This window comes from Silene latifolia, chromosome 1 (assembly GCF_048544455.1).
Source record: "Silene latifolia isolate original U9 population chromosome 1, ASM4854445v1, whole genome shotgun sequence".
NCBI classification, from domain to species: domain Eukaryota; kingdom Viridiplantae; phylum Streptophyta; class Magnoliopsida; order Caryophyllales; family Caryophyllaceae; genus Silene; species Silene latifolia.
Genome location: NC_133526.1, coordinates 172,210,883 through 172,230,781, shown reverse-complemented (window position 1 = coordinate 172,230,781; position 19,899 = coordinate 172,210,883). Strand labels below are relative to the sequence as shown.

The 19,899-nt window shown below is 35.2% G+C and overlaps 2 protein-coding genes across 2 annotated transcripts; one reads left to right on the top strand and one right to left on the bottom strand.

Annotated features, from left to right (window-relative positions):
• The first annotated feature begins 962 nt into the window (after positions 1–962).
• LOC141611839 (U-box domain-containing protein 44-like) lies at positions 963–4,277 on the top strand. The gene is made up of 4 exons (XM_074430484.1): positions 963–1,144; positions 1,563–2,120; positions 2,193–2,508; positions 2,593–4,277. Exons 2-4 carry the CDS (start codon positions 1,563–1,565, stop codon positions 4,155–4,157), a joined length of 2,439 nt encoding a protein of 812 aa, XP_074286585.1. The 5' UTR covers positions 963–1,144; the 3' UTR covers positions 4,158–4,277.
• A 134-nt stretch (positions 4,278–4,411) lies between these two features.
• Positions 4,412–7,323, bottom strand: LOC141611848 (F-box/kelch-repeat protein At5g42350-like). The gene is made up of 2 exons (XM_074430496.1): positions 7,127–7,323; positions 4,412–6,503 (listed from the first exon to the last, which is right to left on the bottom strand). Exon 2 carries the CDS (start codon positions 6,410–6,412, stop codon positions 4,673–4,675), a length of 1,740 nt encoding a protein of 579 aa, XP_074286597.1. The 5' UTR covers positions 6,413–6,503; positions 7,127–7,323; the 3' UTR covers positions 4,412–4,672.
• Between the last annotated feature and the right edge of the window lie 12,576 nt (positions 7,324–19,899).

The window sequence follows — 19,899 nt, the reverse complement described above, 5'->3', positions numbered from 1 at the left end:
TTTTAACAATTTTTTGTCCAAGTATGATAATATTGCAAGTCAATTTTGTAGTGAAGCTCAATTGTCTCAAAGACCTAATTCCAAAAGATGATTTCATTAAGATTATCTTTATTTAGTGGAATGCACGGTTTTATAGAAATGACATTATCTTTAACAATGTTCATATCAATATTAGCAAACTTATTATTTTATATAGTAATAACATTAAGATCTGGAATGAGACTAGACATAAGGATCTCAACAATCCCGAAAAAGACGAAGTCAACTAGAATCAATTCTAGCAAGAAAAAAATGTGGTGGGAGAAACCTAGATACGGTTTTCTAAAGCTAAATTTTGACGGTTCGAGAATAGAAGGCAATAAAGCTGCTTTAGGATATTGTATAAGAGATCATAATGGTAATGTCGTTTTGTTAGGAGCAAAAAAGTGCGAATCTAATAGTATTTTTGTTGCGGAAACTCTCGCTTTAAAAGAAGACATTTTAGCAGCTAAATACTTATGAATCTCAAAGTTAATTGTGAAGAGTGATAATTATGTGTTATTAACTCAATTCGTAGTACTTGGCAAATTTCTTAGGAAATCTCTAGTACTATCAAGGATGTGAAATTAGACTCTTCATTTTTTTCGATGAAGTGATAATTAAACATTGCTTCCGTGAACCCAACAAGGTTGCTGACTTTATGGCTTCTATTGGACATTCATGTCCAACTCTTTCGAGGTGGTTTGAAAGCCGATGACTTCAACTTACCTCACTCATTCGAAAGAATAAGATAAATTGGTTCTTGGATCAATCTCGCAAGTCAACGTTGGCTGTCTGTGAATAGCTGAATACTGGAGTACAATACAAGTCAAGTGGGAGAGTGAATACAAGTCAAGTCTCAAGTGGTCAACCATGAACGTTCTTCCTTATTTCTTCTTCCTACTTGTATTGTATTGTACCACCCTGATTCATTCAACAACTTATTATTACTTCTATTTCTCTAACTATACTCATAATCATCACTTACTTTGTTTTTTTCTCGATATAAACCTCATTATTTCCTTCAAAATTTCACCATTATTATCGAGCATAGACATTTCCATTCGCGTGCAAGAGGATGAACGTTCAATTTATAAATTGCCCTTAACTTTCCAAACCATTTTCGGTATGTTTTCTGCTCCTATCCATTTGACTCACCCTTTTGAGTTATATCATCTATTTATTGTTAGTTTCTTTATGTTCATTACTCCTGTTATGAATAGTTTCTTTATGTTCATTACTCCTGTTATGAACTTGTTGCTCGGAGTCGTATGTGAGTTTCGATAAAGATTTAGAATTGATCGCTTATAGAGTATAACAATTAACAAATGTATCACGAATTAGATGGTATGTATTCCTATCATATCAGGGCGACTTCCTTTACTATTTTTGGAAAGTCCTTACTCCTCGTCTTGGACGACTCGTTATGTGTAAAATAAAAAAGTTGGCGTGAACCCATTTCTAATAATTACTTTAAAAAAAAAAAAAAAAAAAAAAAAACATTTAAGCGAAAAAAAAAAATTCAATTTAGGCCTTCATATCAGATGGCAGGGAGTTCAGGTGGCAGCTCCGACCGAGATAGCCAGGCAGATGAAAGTAAACAACTTGAGAGACGACATATTGAGCCGGTCTTTAGCACCTTCGTGTGCCCTTTAACCAAGGAAGTCATGCAAGATCCTGTAATTATAGAAAACGGAAACACTTTTGAACGCAGCGCAATTAAGAAGTGGTTTGAGCAATGTAAAAAGAGTGGAAGGAAGCCTGTATGTCCATTAACATTGAAAGAGTTGAGAAACACTCAGTTGAATCCTAGTATAGCTCTAATAAAAACCATCAAAGAGTGGGAAGCCAGGAACGAGGCTGCTCAACTAGACGTGGCGCGTAGGTCATTATCTTCTGCCTATCATTCAGAGACTGACATTCTTCAAGCTTTGAACTACATTAAGTCCATTTCGAAAGGAAGTGGGTCAAATAAGCATGATGTTCATGAGCCTGAGATAGTACGGTTGGTGGTGAAGATGCTGAGGAATAGCAGCATTACTGTACGATCTACAGCTCTGAAAACACTCTGTGTCGTAGCTGAACAAGAATCAGATTTGAAGGTTATACCTTCTGCTATCCTGATTTGACTCTTATCGGAAATGAAAACTTCTCATAGTTTAAAATGATTGCAGGAGGTGATGACTGAAGGCGCCACTATTCGTACCATAGTGAAGTTTCTGTCTCCTGAACGATCCACAGAAAGGGAGAAAGAGGAAGCTATATCTTTGCTCTATGAGCTGTCCAAATCCCCAAATCTTTGCGAAAAAATTGGTTCAGAACAAGGAGCAATACTGATTTTAGTTAGCATAAGTGGTAGTGAGTCGGAAAATGTCAGGAATGTTGAGAAAGCTGATAAAACTCTGGATAATCTGGCACAGAGCGAGAATAATGTGCGGCAGATGGCTGAAAGTGGTAGCTTGGAGCCTCTTCTCATGCTAATACTGAAAGGTATTTTTACTTGCTTTTTCTGTATATCCCGACAAATAGTTTACGTCTGGTTTTTGATCAGTTTACTTGAAGTAATCCTTGCAGGAACTCCTGAAACTAAAAAGTCCATGGCAGCGTTCCTAGGAAACCTGGTTCTAAACAACGACGTCAAGGTTGCTGTAGCTAAAACAGTAGGGCCATCACTAGTGAGTCTGATGACAAATACTGATATAGAGACGAGAGAAGCCTCGTTGAAAGCTCTAAACCAGATATCATCTTATGATGCAAGTGCTAAGGTTTTAATACAAGCAGGAATTCTTCCTCCCTTACTGAAGGACCTCTTCAGTGTTGGCGAGAAACAGTTTCCCATGCGATTGAAAGAGGTTTCAGCCACTATTCTCTCGAATCTTGTCAATTCCGGTTATGACATTGGCTCGGTTATAATCAGTCCCAAGAAGGAAACCTTGGTTTCTGTAGACACAATACGCAATTTGCTCCATCTTATCAGCAACACGGGTCCATCAATTGAGTCAAAACTCCTCCAGGTTCTTGTCGGACTGACCAGTTACCCCAAGACTGTTTCTTCTGTTGTTGCTGCCATCAAGAGTTCCGGGGCTACTATCATCGGTTTGGTTGAATACATCGATGAGCAAGATTTGCGTTTAGCCGTATTAAAATTACTGCTCAACCTTTCTCCTTATATGGCCCAAGAATTAGCTGATGCCTTAATAGCATCGGGTCAATTGGGATGTCTCCTCAATATTATTATGGAAAATAGTGGAATCACTGAGGAGCAGGCGGCAACTGTCAGCCTCTTGGCTGAATTACCGGAAAGTGATGTGGTACTGACCCGAGAAATGCTCAAGAAAGGTTCTTTCGGGGACATGATCTCTAGAGTAAAGGAAATAAACCAGGGTGAGATAAGAGGGGGTCGTTTTATGACTCCCTACTTAGACGGCCTTGTTCGTTCTCTTGCTAGGATTACCTATGTGCTAGCAAATGAGCCTGAGGCCGTGGATTTCTGTCGGGTACAAAATCTTACAGGACAATTTGTTGAATTGCTTCAAGTCAATGGCTCTGACAATGTGAAAATAGCTTCGGCGTGGGCTCTAGAGAAGCTATTTTCAGAAACCAGCAAGTTGACAGCAAACCCACCAACTGGTATGTGTGCATCAATATTCACTTGTTTTGGCAGACTCCCTGACCGCACCACATTATGTCGACTTCATGGTGGTCTTTGTTCTTTGAAAGAAACGTTCTGTCTGGCGGACAGGCGGACACAGGCAGTTGAAAAGTTGGTAGCCCTTCTAGATCACGAAAATGACAAGGTTGTCGAGGCATCACTTGCTGCATTATTGACATTGGTGGACGATGGCGTCCACATTGAAGAAGGGGTTATGATATTACATGAGACCAATGGAACCAAACCCATTGTCGAGATTTTGGTTGAGAAACGTAGTGAAAATCTTAGAAAGAGAGCGGTGTGGGCAGTCGAAAGATTCTTGAGGACTGATCGGATAGCTACTGAGATTCCGAATGAGCAGAATATCGTATCAGCGCTTGTAGATGCCTTCCATAATGGAGATAATCGCACTCGACAAATTGCCGAGCGTGCATTAAGGCATGTTGACCGGCTCCCTAACTTCTCAGAGGTATTCCAAACTCCATAGTATGGAATATTGATGTCTCTTTTCGAGATTCGGAGAGCATTGTGATACAGTATTTTTGTATATGCTGTAATTTTGAAAACTCCATTGTTTGTATCTTCTCATATATTGTTTCTCCATATAAGGTAACTTGTCGACTCGACTAAGCTCGTTTATCACCCCATTTACTGCAGACAAAATTATTTCCCATTCTTGCTACTTCCCTGAAAAAGGAAGTAAATTCAGGGATTCAGCTTCAGAATTTGCTACATTACCTCTTTGAACAGTATCGAAATTTGACATGAAAATTGAATGCTTTTACAGAATCAATTGCAAAAAAAGAGACCCCATTACTGGTAAACAGACACTGTTCTTTATGAGTACATTAATAATTAGCATACAAAAGAATCATCTACATTGAGCTAAACAAGGCACATTCCGGGATGCAATAATGAATATGCAAGACTTGCAGGCTTGCAGCAGTTGTGAACTTTTCTTCTACTGTATGTTTCCGAAATTTATGATCAGCCGAAGCAGGATCACAGATGAAGGGCCGCGATTGTTTTCGTCATGCAGGAAGAAGCATCGAGTTCCCGACCGACCCGGTTCCTCGAAATATGGGTCCAACTCATTACCTTATCAGATACTCCTACATTACAGACTGTAAAGAAGTCCAGAACTTGGCCAAATATTTTGAACATTTCAGCCCCAAAAATCAAATCTTTATCAGCAACAAATGCAGCATTCCAGTCCATAGGAGCGTCAGGATGAGTCGATACCTCGGTCCACGTAAGATATGTCAGATCCAGCTCCCACATTTTTCGAATGGCTTTGTTTCTCCTGCCTATTTGACCATCCCCTTCACACCAAGAGACGGAAAGCATGAACAAACGGGTCCCACAACAAATGAGTTTCGGGTAGTATTCATGGACTCGAGGAGGCGACGGGGTAGTTTGGATAACCAGCCAGTACCCCCGTTCTATGTCATACCCGGCAAGTTTGTCAGATTCCGAGTAAACAAAGAAGGTCTTGTCACAAACAACTCCAGAGCAAACAATCCCGAAATCTACAGGAAGTTTCTGAATTTCAGTCCACTTATTTGACATGGAGTCATAAATTTCCCCGGAATCTAAAGGCTCATCCCAAGATCCAAGCCCACCAATGGCTATCAGCACAAATCTTTTACCACCATCTCTAAGGCTTGAAGTCTCGGTTCTTTGTCTTAGAGGCCGGCGTTGCTTTTTAGTGGGGCCCATGATACTGGCATTTTCATCAGAAAGGCTTCTTAGTTGCCGCCTGACTGAGAGCCGGTGAGGATCTTCATAAACATCAGAGACCCCACCAAGCCTCGACCTGGGGAAACGCCTATCTTGACGGGTTGATTGAGTCGGAGTGATTGGGCAGTCTACAGTGACCTCAGATATCCCAAGAATGGGCGACGATCTAGCATATTTCATAGATTCAGCCTTACGCCAGGATTTGGTAGAGGGGCTAAAAACCAACATACTTTTATGTGTCTTAAAAGAGCTTCTATCTACCCTTCCGAAACTAGTCAAGCTAGAGCAACCACCAACAATGTAAATCTCTTCATGCATGCTGGCAACGGAAAACATGAACCTCCCTTTGAGAACCTCAACATCTACTTTGTGCCATTGATGAAGGTCAACATCTAGCACACGAACTTCCCCTGAGCAATGCCCATCCTTAACCGAACCAAACACAAAAAGCCACGGAGTTTGATAACAGCCTTCTTTCCTCATTTGCATAAACCGAGGAGTTGTGGTCAAGTGGTTCCACTTCTTGCACACGAGACGAGCACTCATGAGACTCGACAATGGAAGCCTCATCAAACACATCTCTAAAATGTCATCTGGCAATGAAATATTCATCCTACCATTTCTATGCAACTCGTCGAGTTCTAAGCCCTTTCTACTAGATCTTTTCCGAAATCGATCTTTCCTCCCATAAGAGCAACAGTCCTCAGTACCACACCTATACGCGCTCTTGATACCTTCTTCACTAGCACTCAACCTCCTAGTGCTCGAACCTCCAAAATCTTCACTACAGTCAGCTCCCACTTTACAACCCCCAACTCTTCCGTACATTGTGAGACATCTCAAAGAAACCCCACCAGCACTGTCCTCTTCACCCCCATCACTTCTATGCACTCTTTTCTTTCTTAGTTTTTGGCTAACACTCCTCACTAGCTTTTTCGATACACTCAAAGACTCGAAATCCTGACAAATGCCATCTTCAAGTATACGCCTATTCGTAAACATTTCCCAAGTTTTGTTATGAAGAACACAAACGGTTTAATTCATATCTCCCCAAATTCAAATATAGCATTCCAGATGAAATGTATCTGCATTACTGAAAATTTACATACCTAGTTAAAATGCATAGTTTTGTTTTTCATAAGTTGGGATCATAGTTATAAAAATCGACAATGACACTATTTGGCAATATTGGCAGTATTTAGCGAGATTAGGCTGCAGCAATCGATACCAAAGCCGATATCTGATACTACTATGGTTCGGATTTCAGGGATCATTCCACTCAATTTATCAAATCAAATGGATAAACAGCATTAAACAAATAGGCATTGATTACATCAAATTACAAGATTTGCCTAATCACATAGATTTCAATTTCAAACGAAACAATACATACCAAATTCGCAATCATTTGTCTACCCTTGATTAAAATACGACTCACAGTGAATATAAAAGGTAAGCAAATGACCGAGACGGAAAGAGTAATCAATAATCAATAAAAAAACAACTAAAATATCGCAAATTTGGTAGTCTGAGAAGCAAATAAATAAATTCTACAAGTAAATCAAACCCAGATCTATCTAAAATCATAAAAGAAGATTGCATGTTAAAATCAAGTGAATACCCATTATTCTATCAATCAAAAACAACAATCCCACATCGATTTCATAACCAAAAACCCAGAAAAAAACGGAAAGTAGTTGAGAAACAGAAGCTCACCAAGAAGTGAAATTTATTCAACAAAGTTGATCATAGAAATTGAATAAGGACAATGAAGTGGGATTAGGAAGAGTTATTTGAAGAAGTTTTAGGATTTGTCTTGGTTGATACAAAGATCCAAACAGATACAGGTTATTTGAAAGAGGATTTACAGGGTAGGGGAAAAGTGGGGGAGAAGAGTATGCCAATTGCCAAGTATTGTTATTTGTAGGGTTTTTTGTCAAAAGCTACCTAAGATTTGTCTCATTTACAAATACACTACCTATCATTTTATTTTTTGCAAGACAATACCTTTAATTTTTTAAGTTTTGTTGAAACTACCAAAATCTATTTTCCGGCCAAATTTTGGTCAAACTCCGGCACTGACCTTATTTACTCCAATTCTCACGTGGGAACTCTCTTACTTTCTCATTTTTTTCCCTCATTCCTCTTTTACCATAGTCCCCATGCCTATTTCCCTTTCACCTTGACCTATTTAGGATTGGTGAATATTATTGTAACCCCCCATCCATTATTTTGTAATGACAAAATGTAAGCAATGTAATTATGCAATTAAAAAGAACTGGTATTTGAGTACATTACATTGCATTTCATGTCAAAATAACCTAATATAACATCTATTTGAAGTCTACATTAGCCAGCATTGAAATACATAGCAAACAATATTGAAAACACCAATCCTATGAATATCTTAGCTTTCTTCTTCTATGACCTCAACATCTCCAACGCAAATCTTCATCTCATCACATTTGACTTCGAACGCCTTCAAATGCATCTTCTACTTAACTCCTTGCTTAAGTTGATTAACTTTTCTCATCACATGAAACTTCAAGATGTTTTAGGTACAACATGAATGCCACAGTTGTATACCTTTCTTCTAGTTCAGGTTTTCGTGGATCTTGTTGAGGTACTTGACATTGGCAAAACCAGAAATGGAGATGAAGGAGATAAGAAGAAAGATAAGGGGGGTAGGAGAAGATCATGGTTGTGAATGAGAAGGGGTTAAATCAGGACAAGAATGAGGAGGGAAGAGAGGGTGTTGAATTTTTTCAAGGGGAAACAGAATGAAAGGGTAAAAAAGGACATTCCCACGTGATAAAAGGAGTAAACAAAGTCAATGCCGGAGTTTGACCAAAATTTGGCCGGCAAATGGATTTTGGTAGTTTTCAACAAAATTTAAAAAATTAAAGGTATTGTCTTGCAAAAAATAAAATGATAGGTAGTGTATTTGCAAGTGAGGTAAATCTTAGGTAGTTTTTGACAAATAACCCTTATTTGTATGACACACTGTCTTAAATCTTAAAATCGGTCAAAAACTCAAAATATTACCCTACGGTGTTAATAGGTTTTCGCATTTTTTAGACAACTTTTTATGTGATTTAGTATGTATTTACCCGTTATACCTTTATCTTAAACAAATTTGTGTAAATTCAAATTTTAAGAAAAGTTAATTGTGGGGACGGTTTTACATAACGAGAGTATAATATGGATCCAAATATAATTGTGCGGATGGGTAATGTAATGTTGAGAGAATATGCTTCACAAATAATTTGTATAAGATCATCTTAGTATGTGTGTTTCAGATATAAATTACGTAATTTTGTAAATGTTATTGTAAAATTACTTGATATTTTTATGCATCTATACCTATGAAAAATAAGTAACACCATGGATAAAAATTAAGCAATTGTACAATGTATTTGTTATGGTAAAGCCTCTTTATACGGGATTATTTGACAACTGCTCTCTATATCCATGTTGTATTTTCTCAAATGGGTTTTTCTAAAATGTGTCCAAAGGGCACATGATAAGACTTATCTACATCTAAAATAATTGTCCTAATTAATCTATTATCTTTTTTTAGAGTACTCCATCACCCAATCATGTGTGGAGAAAAATAAGTAATAGGTGATGGTAATTAGGACAAATGAAACAATTAAGATCAACCTATGCCTAAACTACTTATTATCATGTGCTTATTGGCACATTTTAGAAAAACCCATAATGACGTGTGTTACTATTTTACTAATGTTTATTGTACTTATTATAATAATACTTTTATTATTATTATTATTATTATTATTATTATTATTATTATTATTATTATTATTATTATTATTATTATTACTAATCTTATTTTTTGAATGGACTTTTACTCGTTAATCTCCATACTGGGCCAAACTACTCGATTGTTTTAGTGAGGGTAGAGTTTTGTCAATTTCATTTCATTTTCTTGATAATATTGCTATTTCTCATTTAAGACTTGTAAAAGCATGTTAGTATACATATAAATAGCTTGGTTAATTCAAAACAAATATATGTTTAACATAAATAAAACCAAATAAAGGAAATAAACAAATAAATCTTAACTAAAAAAATTGTTGAAATTTAAGTGAAAATCGGACTTCATGTTGAGAAATTAGCCTAAGGAGGAAATTAATCTAATAATAGTGTTACCAAAATATCGGGACTTGATATTAATCCCAACCAAAATAATAATGAATTGTTATCATCAATACTATCTTGAAACTCATCTATATAGTTTGTAACATGTAAAAACTACAATTGTATACGATTATTTCAAAAACTTAAATAACACTCTTATATGATGATATAGTATAACTGTATAAGGTATAGCGACAACATTCTAAAAATAATTTCAATGTAATAACAACAATAAAGCTCGTACGATTGTTTTATCAATAAAAAATTCAAAACTAAAGTTATTCATTGTGGGTGTCAATAATTCTTACATGTATTTACGTTATTGTATAATATAAAATAAATAATGTTGAGAACAAATTAGTAGAGAGTCCCAGTAAAAAATAAAATAAAAAGTTTTTTCATTGAGATAAAAATATTTAAACTTACAAAGTTAATAAAAAATGACAGGGTCACATGGAAAATCTATATAAAATTTTTACATTACACCTGCTCTAACGATCTTAATTTAAACAATGCACGGAATAGCCCATGAAAAATAATTATTTGAAAAGTGATACCTAGTGACATTACTTTACACTTTTGTATATTTTTCGTTTTAATTTCACACTTTTTTAAAGATTTAAATTTTAAAGTCACCCTTTTCTCAATATGGCAATAATGGCATTCTGCCTTTTCACAATCACAATTTAGCTCAAATTTTATGCTTTTTGCGCTCCACATATAATTGTGTTTAGTTGGTTGGTTTAATTAGACCGCGATCGGGTATTATCAAATGGCTAGTTTATGCATTATCAGAAATTGTAAAATGATCGTTTATTAAGTTATTACATATTCCGATTTTCCGATAATATCATAAACTGTTTTTTTAAGGGTAATGATAAATACAGCCAATTAGGTGGGTTGTATTTAAGAAACCAAAAGAGAAAATAAATTGTTGATATAAGCATTAATTGTATTGGTTAATGTGTAATTTTTTTTTTTTTTTTTTTTTTGTAATTTAGTACTTAATTTCTAAGTTAATACCCAAATTAGAATGTATTTAATGCTTAAATACAACCCAGTGTGTTGTACTTAGCATTACCCTTTTTTAATGCGTTCCCTAAAGGCATAGATTAATAACCTAAACGTGATAAAGATTCACAGGATTTTCTCACTAGTTATAAAAATGAGCTTATACTTAACATCTCATGTGTAATTTTACATGAGAATTTGTGCTAAATTAATACACCTTATTATTCCCACTGTTTTTTTATATATGACTTTCTCACATTTTGAGACACTCCCTTCTCTCTTCAATATCTCTTAAAATATAAGACTAAATATTATGATATGTATACTCATATGAAAGTGTTTTTCGTAAGGAATTTAATGGTACCATTTTTATATTTTTTGAACAAATATATTTTTGTAAATATTAAAGTCAAAGGTTTATCTCGTAAATGCAAAACGTCATATATAAAAAAATGGAGGGAGTACAAAACAAGTTTCAACAATAAAAATCATCGAATTTTCAAGTTATAAAAAGTCCTCCTCTTTTAAACTAAACCCTACTTAATTTAAAAGGCGAGACTCGAAGTAACCGAAAATTCAATTAGTGTCATTATAAACGGATATATCTGTCTAAAGTGAAAGACGGGTCAAATATGCTTAAAATGGTAACAATGTTACTGGTCTTATGCTTAGAGTGAATGGATATTTAGTTCGTCTATAACTATAGCCTATAGACGGATCCCATCTATAACGAGAATTTGTGCTGAAAATCAATCAATCAATATCTATCTATATTATTAAAAGAAGCTTTTTTCGAGCGTTTATAGAGAGTCTAACTTATTAAAACTTCTTATATTTTCTAAAATTAAAAAATATTCACGTAAAAGATAAATAAGAGATATAGAAATTTCCACAATAACCTCATCTTGGAAACTAAGTGATTCAGTAAAATTCTACCACTAAGGCTCCGTTTGGCACGACACTTTAGGTAGCTTATTTGACCAAAGTAACTTATTTGACCAAAATTTCAGCTACCTGATTTTTTTGCAAGTGTTTGACAAGTAACTTATTTGGTCAAATAAGGTACCTGAAATGAAATGTTACATCGGGTAGCATTTGTCAGGTACCTGAAATGACTTATTTTCCATTTTTTACTCCTTTATTCTATAATATTAAATAATTTTCATATACTTTTACGTCATTTTACCAAAATCAGCTATCTTTTCAGCTAGTTTGCCAAACACATTTTTATATAATCAGTTACCTTATCAGCTCATAATTTCCAAATTTCCTTATCGCTTACCTTTTCGTGTTTCATTAGCTTTTTCGGTTTTTACCTTTTCGGGTTTCAAATCCTTTTCGAGATAATTTTGCCAAACAGAGCCTAACACAATTTTATTCATACAAGGAGTTAGGCAAGGGTGATTAATTTATTAGAGATTAACTAAGTTAGACATATCCCTATATAAACATGGTAGAACGGCCTTAAACATCTAATCTTATTAATATTTTGTCCACTGTAGATTATAACACATTTATGCTTGTGAGAATTAATATTCATATTAATATTAATATTATTGATTGATTGATTGATATGTGTTTTCTTCATGTTAGCAGTAGCTTTTGCATAATTTTGTGCATATAATTGACGTTTATTCTTTTTTGTCCGATTTTCAGGTGCATCAAATCAAGCTCCGCAAAGGTTATATTTCACGGTACATGATCATCTATATGCAATAAGAATTATTTGGCAACACGTACTGTCTCTATATGTAATGCATTGTATTTTGCATTAATTATATATCGTGGGGTTTATGCAATTTTTACATTTATTTTTGTTTAAATAATTGAATTTAATAGTTCCTGATGAAGTTCATGCATGTTCTATTTTACGTATTTTGGGACTTCATCTCGATATCATATTCCAGAAATTATATATCAGCGGGCATTGTGAGAAATAATTAAACAAATTTTAGGGATTTTGAGTTAATTTTAAGGGTTGTTCAGATTAGCTAAGTTTTAATTTGTGTGTAATTTTCTGACATGGGAAATTTTAACTCAAAGCACACATAGATAAGTTAACCGATTGCATATTTTCAAAAAATAAGTTGGTGTATGTTATGCTTGAGTACACATATTTTGTTATTAGTATGTTAGAATTAGTGTAAATGTGTAACTCATGGTGTGCTCTTAACCTCTAAATTATTGATCTTTTACTATAAGTTGAATGCTTTGGGAGACTCTATATATCAACAATATTCTAAATAACGTTTCGCAAAGCGGAGCATGACGCTAGGTAATGTGTTCTGATTATCGCAAAAATATTAATTTTAAAAGTTTTTATACATATTATTATCATTTATTGGTTTGGTTATATCAAATTATCAACTTAATAATAAATCTACCAAGCACGCATAATGATTTACTTAACGAATGTTATACGGTCGCTTTTCATTAAACTGGGAAATATCTAAATAATAGCGTAGGAAATTCTGTGATTATGTATATATACGTGCTTTATTACTAATTTTTCGAGGACGCTTATAAAAGTAAGTGTATAATTAATATATACAAAAATTTTAGAGAGACGGTCTCTCAATAGCGTTATTAAGAGACCTCTCACATGATAGGGTGAGGGACCTACGAAATTTCTTTTTTCCATATTATGTCTCCCACTAAATTAGTGAGAGACGATCTCTCATGAGACCTATTGATAATATATTGCTCCGAATCCGATACCCCCGTTTTAATCATTTGTTTACCTTTAAATAAAAATAGCAAATAAATGACTGGGTTTAAAAAAAATCTCTCACAAAGAATAAATAAATAAATAAATGAGTGAGACATAGGGGATTAGGGGGTATTAAGTTTAATGGTCAAACTCTACTTATGGGCTATGGCTACGTAGTATACATGACTTCAATTTTGAAACACTTCTATTTTGAAACGGGGAGTATTAAGAATTTAATTGATTACAAAACACTATTGAGTATAACTTCATATACAATTTGGCTTCATATCAAACATCAAATAGTCCAACACCATGCAAATTTTATTATTTTACAGAATTTTATCCTTCTTAACACATGCGCTGTGAGATAATAGATAAGATCGACTTTTAAATAGGTTTTGGAAAACGTTGTTATGTTATTTCACTAAATAAACATATCAAATTTTTTAGGTATATTTGGAGTATTAGTTTTCAAACACACCCTAATAATAAATCATTTTTTTTTCACATATATCTTGCTTTATTTTTGTTACAATAGGAAGTGGATAATTCCAATTATTTTATTTGCTAAGTGTGCGAAGTCGTATACCAAATGTACTTTAGAAGTTCGTAAACATAAATATATATACACCCAAGTCATACGCAATTTAGGAAATAATATCATGTAGTACAAATTTACATACAATACAATACTTATCTTATCACAAAACTTTTATAGATACGCAAGATACAAATTTTTATCAAATGCTGGATCAGGAGCTAGCTAGCTAGAAGCTAGCTGATAGTAATATTCCACTTAGATACATATGAGTTATAAAGATAATGCACGTCACCAAAGATTAGAATTTATGTTAACATGGAGGTTTTAGAAAGAGATTTTGTAGACTAAGCCTACTGTAAGAAATGAAGCATTAGATAGTAACACCAGTCGAAAACCTCAAAAAGTAAAACAAGCACTGGGCAATATGTGTACTCCAATAGACACTTTGGATAGAAAATGAGAGCTCGATTCTTTTCCATCTATTAGAATCGGAGGGAGGGGGAATTCATATAGATAAATCGTTGTATTATTGAATCGTAATTCTGAACGTTATAATAGCATCATATATATAATAGTACCTTAAATGTTCTAATATTAACAACTTAATATACCTTCCATAATATTAATATATTATTACAATATCGGTATATTAACATATACCGTAATGTTCTAACATCGATCCTCTGACACCATCCTAAGTTAAATCACCTTTCCTTACCACAAGTCTCTCACAAGCAAGGGTTTAATGTATCTAATGATAGTGTATGTATTATATGAGTAGATTAAATGAAATATTATATGTGTATATGTGTATTTTTATCCCTTTTTTCGGTATTTGTGTCCAAACTAAAGATAAATAAATCACCGAAACGGAGAGGCTCTATACTAGGGACGGAGTTGTGTGGTTTACCAAGGGAACATAGAATTCTTATTAAATAAATTCATATCAACTTGCAATTTATGTGAATTAAACAAATGTATTTTGGTTGAATATAAACTTTAAATTATATGGGAACTTCTAAGCAAGGGAGGCTAAGTAAGCAGTAAGTGGGTTATATATCCGATGTACTATCAACATTTGTAATAAGAGTAGGTCTCCTGAGAGATGGTCTCTTAATAAGCTTTATTGAGAGATCACTATACAATGTTAAGAAAAAATGGTACTAAGGTAATAATTAAATAGGTACAAATCATGATTAATAATAAAATTGGTACATTTATTATGTAAATATCTACGAAATTACTATGTTACGATTAACAACAAAAGGGGTACGAAATACAAATAAAAGGGTATGAAAAATTGATCTCTTAATAACTTAATGAGAGACTGTCTCTCCCAAGTTTGACAATTACTTTTCCGTACAACGACCTTACATTAAACCATAACTTAAGCCATTCATGTATGACGGTAATAACATACTCCGTAATAAATAAACAATATTTTATGCATTTTGTAGATCACTTTTAGACATCTACCTCCTCCCTTCTTATCTTGCATTATACACTTTTTTAACATTTTTATATTACTACATCATACGGAGTCCATGATAGAATATTGCAAATAGGCCGGTGCATCGCACGGGCATTAAATCTAGTATATAACTAAAGGAGGCTTTTTTTTTCTAATTATACTATTAGCATTAAAATTAGGAGATGATTAATTATTTACAATTTTCCTATTATAATTAGGAATATAATTTTCCTATTAGAAATGAGACTTAATTAATTATTTTACAATTTTCCTATTAGAAATAGGAAATAAATTAACAATTTATTAAGGCTTTCTTTTCCCTAAATATACTATTAGAGTTAGGAGATAATAATTATTTAAAATTTTTCTATTATAATTAGGAATATGATTTTCCTATTAGAAATGAGAATTAATTAATTATTTTACAATTTTATTATTAGAAACGGGAAATAAATTAATTATCTACAATTTATTAATATTAATAAATTATTCATTAGTATTTGTTCACTTTTTATTAAATTAGAAGGAAAAAAACCTTTGATATATTTATAATATCCAATTTTATAACAACTTCCGATTAAAAAAAAAGAGGTATTATGAGGCTAGGCCGAACTGGGTTGTGACAAATGTGCATGCATAATACGTATTACATGGAATTTACTCAAGTAAAGAGTAAAATGAATGCTGAAATCTGCCCCTACGTCTTTTGTTATTGCTAATGTCATATTTAATTATACATAATATGACGTTTATTTTTCAAATGTCATATGTATTTCTCTTATTAATTTTAAAGTTATTTCCGTCACAATACACTTAAACTTCTATTGATAATTTATTATTATATTATTTACATTTATTTGTCATTATATAAAAGTATATTAATCAAAATTTAAATAAATATTCACAAATTATTGATAAGTACAAAGTTTGATATCTATTTTTCAAGGAGTGTTAAACGATAAAGAAAGTTGCTGCTAATTTGCGTATCAAAATATCATATTATGACAAATGAGTAAATGTTTTGAAAAACTTTATTGTGCGATTGTTTTACAATTTAAAGTAAAAATGGTACCACGAGTAATAAAATAGATTTGAATGAGGCTTGAAGGTAAATTAGATACACTTATTATAGAAATATGTATAAGGTTAAGATTCAATTCATGCAACGATCAACATTAAAAAAAAAAAGTCATCAAAAACACATAAAAGGGTAAGAGTAGTCTTTCCCTAACATAGTGAAGACCGTCTCTCTCAAGCTTTTCTTTTGACAAATTTACATGCATAAAAAACGGTACTATTCAATTATATGGAGCAAACTAATTATTGTTGATGCTGTGTGTGTGTGTGTGTGTGTGTGTGTGTGTGTGTGTGTGTGTGTGTGTGTGTGTGTGTGTGTGTGTGTGTGTGTGTGTGTGTGTGTGTGTGTGTGTAAATTGAGCACATCATCACTATAATTTAGGGAGAGATACGAATTGGGGAAGGGTGAGACATATTCGTCATGCATAATACGATGCTTTAACCACCTTTAAGCAAAAATATAAAAATAAATGAAAAAATTTAAACCTAAAAGGAAGCCACGTACTTGCCAACTGATTAATAGTATTTTAGTCACGTTTTACCCCGCATTTATATCTCATTCCGACTCGATTTTGTGTGCTTTAAATGTTAAATAGCTCATTTATTTACTAATTTATAATAATTAGTCGTATTAGTTATATTTAATAACTAATTGTATTTTTATATAATATTAGTATTATAATTACTTTATTAATGTTATATAGGTGAGACGGAAATCAAGGCGAAAATTGAAGTGGAACGGGTCAGAGCTTGAAGTCAAAGAGGAGAGGAAATAAAGGTCAATCTTTGACCTTTCACCATCATCATCAGCTCATTTTCATCCACCAACAACAATCACCCATCCCCTGCTCACCTCCACTAAACAACATCACCACAACATTCAACCATTCACCAATTCGTCACCATTGATACACACCTTCATCATCATTCGTCTCCATCATCTTAAACCCGTCAGTCCTCTGAATCATGACTCGACAATAACAACATGCAGCAGCAGCAGCTTCCCCTGCATTATCAACAACAACCTGCTCCACCATTTTTCAACCTCCACCATTCATCTTCATCACCTTCATTCCCGACCTCATTCACCATCTCCTCCGTCGAACACCAAGCACCAGCAACTCACCCATTCCGTCACCAATTCACCATCACTCCAGCAGCTTCATTCCGTCGACAATCAGCAGCAACCCAGCCTCATATAACCTCTTCATCCCGCCATACCCGCATCTCCCCTGCCATCTTCAATCAACCATCCATCATTCGTTGACTTTGACTCACTTCACCATAATCATCAACCCAGAAATCACCTCCATTCACGCCAACACCGCCATTAATCGTCATTCATCTCGTCATCATCAATCACCATATCTTCATTCACCATCACTGTAACACCCAGGATATTTAAGAACGTTGTTGACCGATCTTGTTGACCAAACAAACCTTAGGGATGAATGGATGAGGGATCAGGCTTGTAACATGAGGTTTATGGGATTACTTGCTCGACCTAGCTGAGGCTACTCGGCCGAGTATCACCCATACTCGACCGAGTAGAGCCTACTCGGCTGAGTACTCATGTACTCGACCGAGTATGGTTGCTGTTGACACGTTAATATAAACGCAAGTTCGCGAGATTCATTTCATTTTCTCATTTCCTCGACAGTTTCTCTTTCTCTAACCCTAACCTATCTCCCTCCTCTATCACTCCATAGCTTCACACTTTAATGGAATTAGCCTAAACCTCCACCATGGGAATGACGGGATTCGCTGGGGAAGAATGACGTGTGTGGTGGTCGTCTATGTCACCGCCGATGTGTAAGGTTAGGTAAGTCCCTGCCTTGTGTTCTTTTGAGTGATTCTTTGAGTATAGTTGTGTAATAGGAGATGGTTATCATTGTTAGGATGCTTATTGGAGTCGTGCGTGGCTGTAAAGGGAAGTCTTGCATGCTTTGCGATGAGGTAGGGTTTCCCTACTCAGTTTACTGTTAATTGATTTAAGATTGTGATTGTATTGTGTATGATTGTTATCTGTTGATCATCGGAGTATGGATATTGTTGTGACGATGATGGTGTGAGGGTGTTGAGATGGCTGTGATATCATGTGATTGTGGTTGTGGTGGAGTCACTTGCGGGAGTGGCTTCACACCCTAGTTCGCCCTCCGTGGAACCCGCCACGGGAGGGGATATGCACATTAAGGGACAGGGATTATTAGTCGCTCGTTGATGAGCTGGACTAGGTGGGATGGGCTGCGGTCACCCACTGGCGGCGAGGATTACCTGTTGCGATGGGTAATCTGGCAGGGCTACGCCCTTCGGGGCGTAGTCGGTTACTGTGCGAGGTCGTGAGACTGGAATAGAGGATGATCAGCTGTTTATATTGTTATTCTGTCTTACATTTGATTAGTCAGTACTGACCCCGTTGTTGTTGTTTTGTGAAACCTGCGGTGATCCATTCGGGGATGGTGAGCAGTTGGCTTAGCAGGTATTGTTGATTATGGCGGCTAGGATTGGAGGGATCGAGTCATCACGCTACCAGTCTAGAGAGGCAGTGTCATGAGTGTTATGGTTGTACCTTTATTATAAAGACGTTGTATTGAGTCGTGTTGTATAAGATATATTAATATTTACAATAGTTCTTTTATTGTCTAATTTGATCTACCTCCTCGGGAAACCGAGATGGTAACACCGTTGTTCCGGGTGTAATTCCGGAGCAGGATTTGTGACCACGTGAGCTTGAAGAATGACGTCTTTGCTTGTCTCTTCCTTTTGCTCTCTCCTGTAAAGATGAACAAACTGAGGGCTCGGCTTGGTACCGAGCGTACTCACTCCGACGCTCAAGTCAGTAAACTTAAAGAGGTAAGTTGTGTGTTAACTTGGCAAAGTATATTGTAGAGAGATAAGGGAGTTTATACCAGATTTTCGGTTAGTTTGTGGGATCCTTTTCTCAATGAGAGAAGTGGAGTATTTATAGACTTTCACCTTTTGTCACGTAGTGGCCAAGTGGCCAAGTGACTAGCAGGTGGAAAGACTGTCTAATACGTTGACTCCATGACGAGGGGACTGGATGTGAGTACGCGGATATACTTCTCGGCCGGCTAGTTGCCGAGGCCGAGACCCAAGTGACAGGCCGACAGGCTGCGCTCGTTAGGGCCGTCTAATACGTTGACTTGCTATCTTTTGGCTTTGACCTTGCTCAATATGTTGACTCGGTCAGCGGGTGCAGAATATGCCCCATCAATTTGCCCCCAGCGTAGTCTATGCCGTGGTATGGACCTTCGATGAGTGTTGAGCGTATTCTGCGCATGTTGAGCTTCTTCCTCGGCTTCTTCTTCCTCGGCTTGGTTCTGTTCAGGCCGTACCATATCCCCCCTCCACATGGTTGTGTAATGGACATCCAATGTGGAAAAGAAAAATGGCGATGGCCGAGACCAAGGTTGAGAGTGTCGTGTGCTTTTGATTGCCCCCGGCCGGTGCTGCCAAGCTTGGTTGATCAGCTGGCCGTTAGCAAGTAGATACCAAGG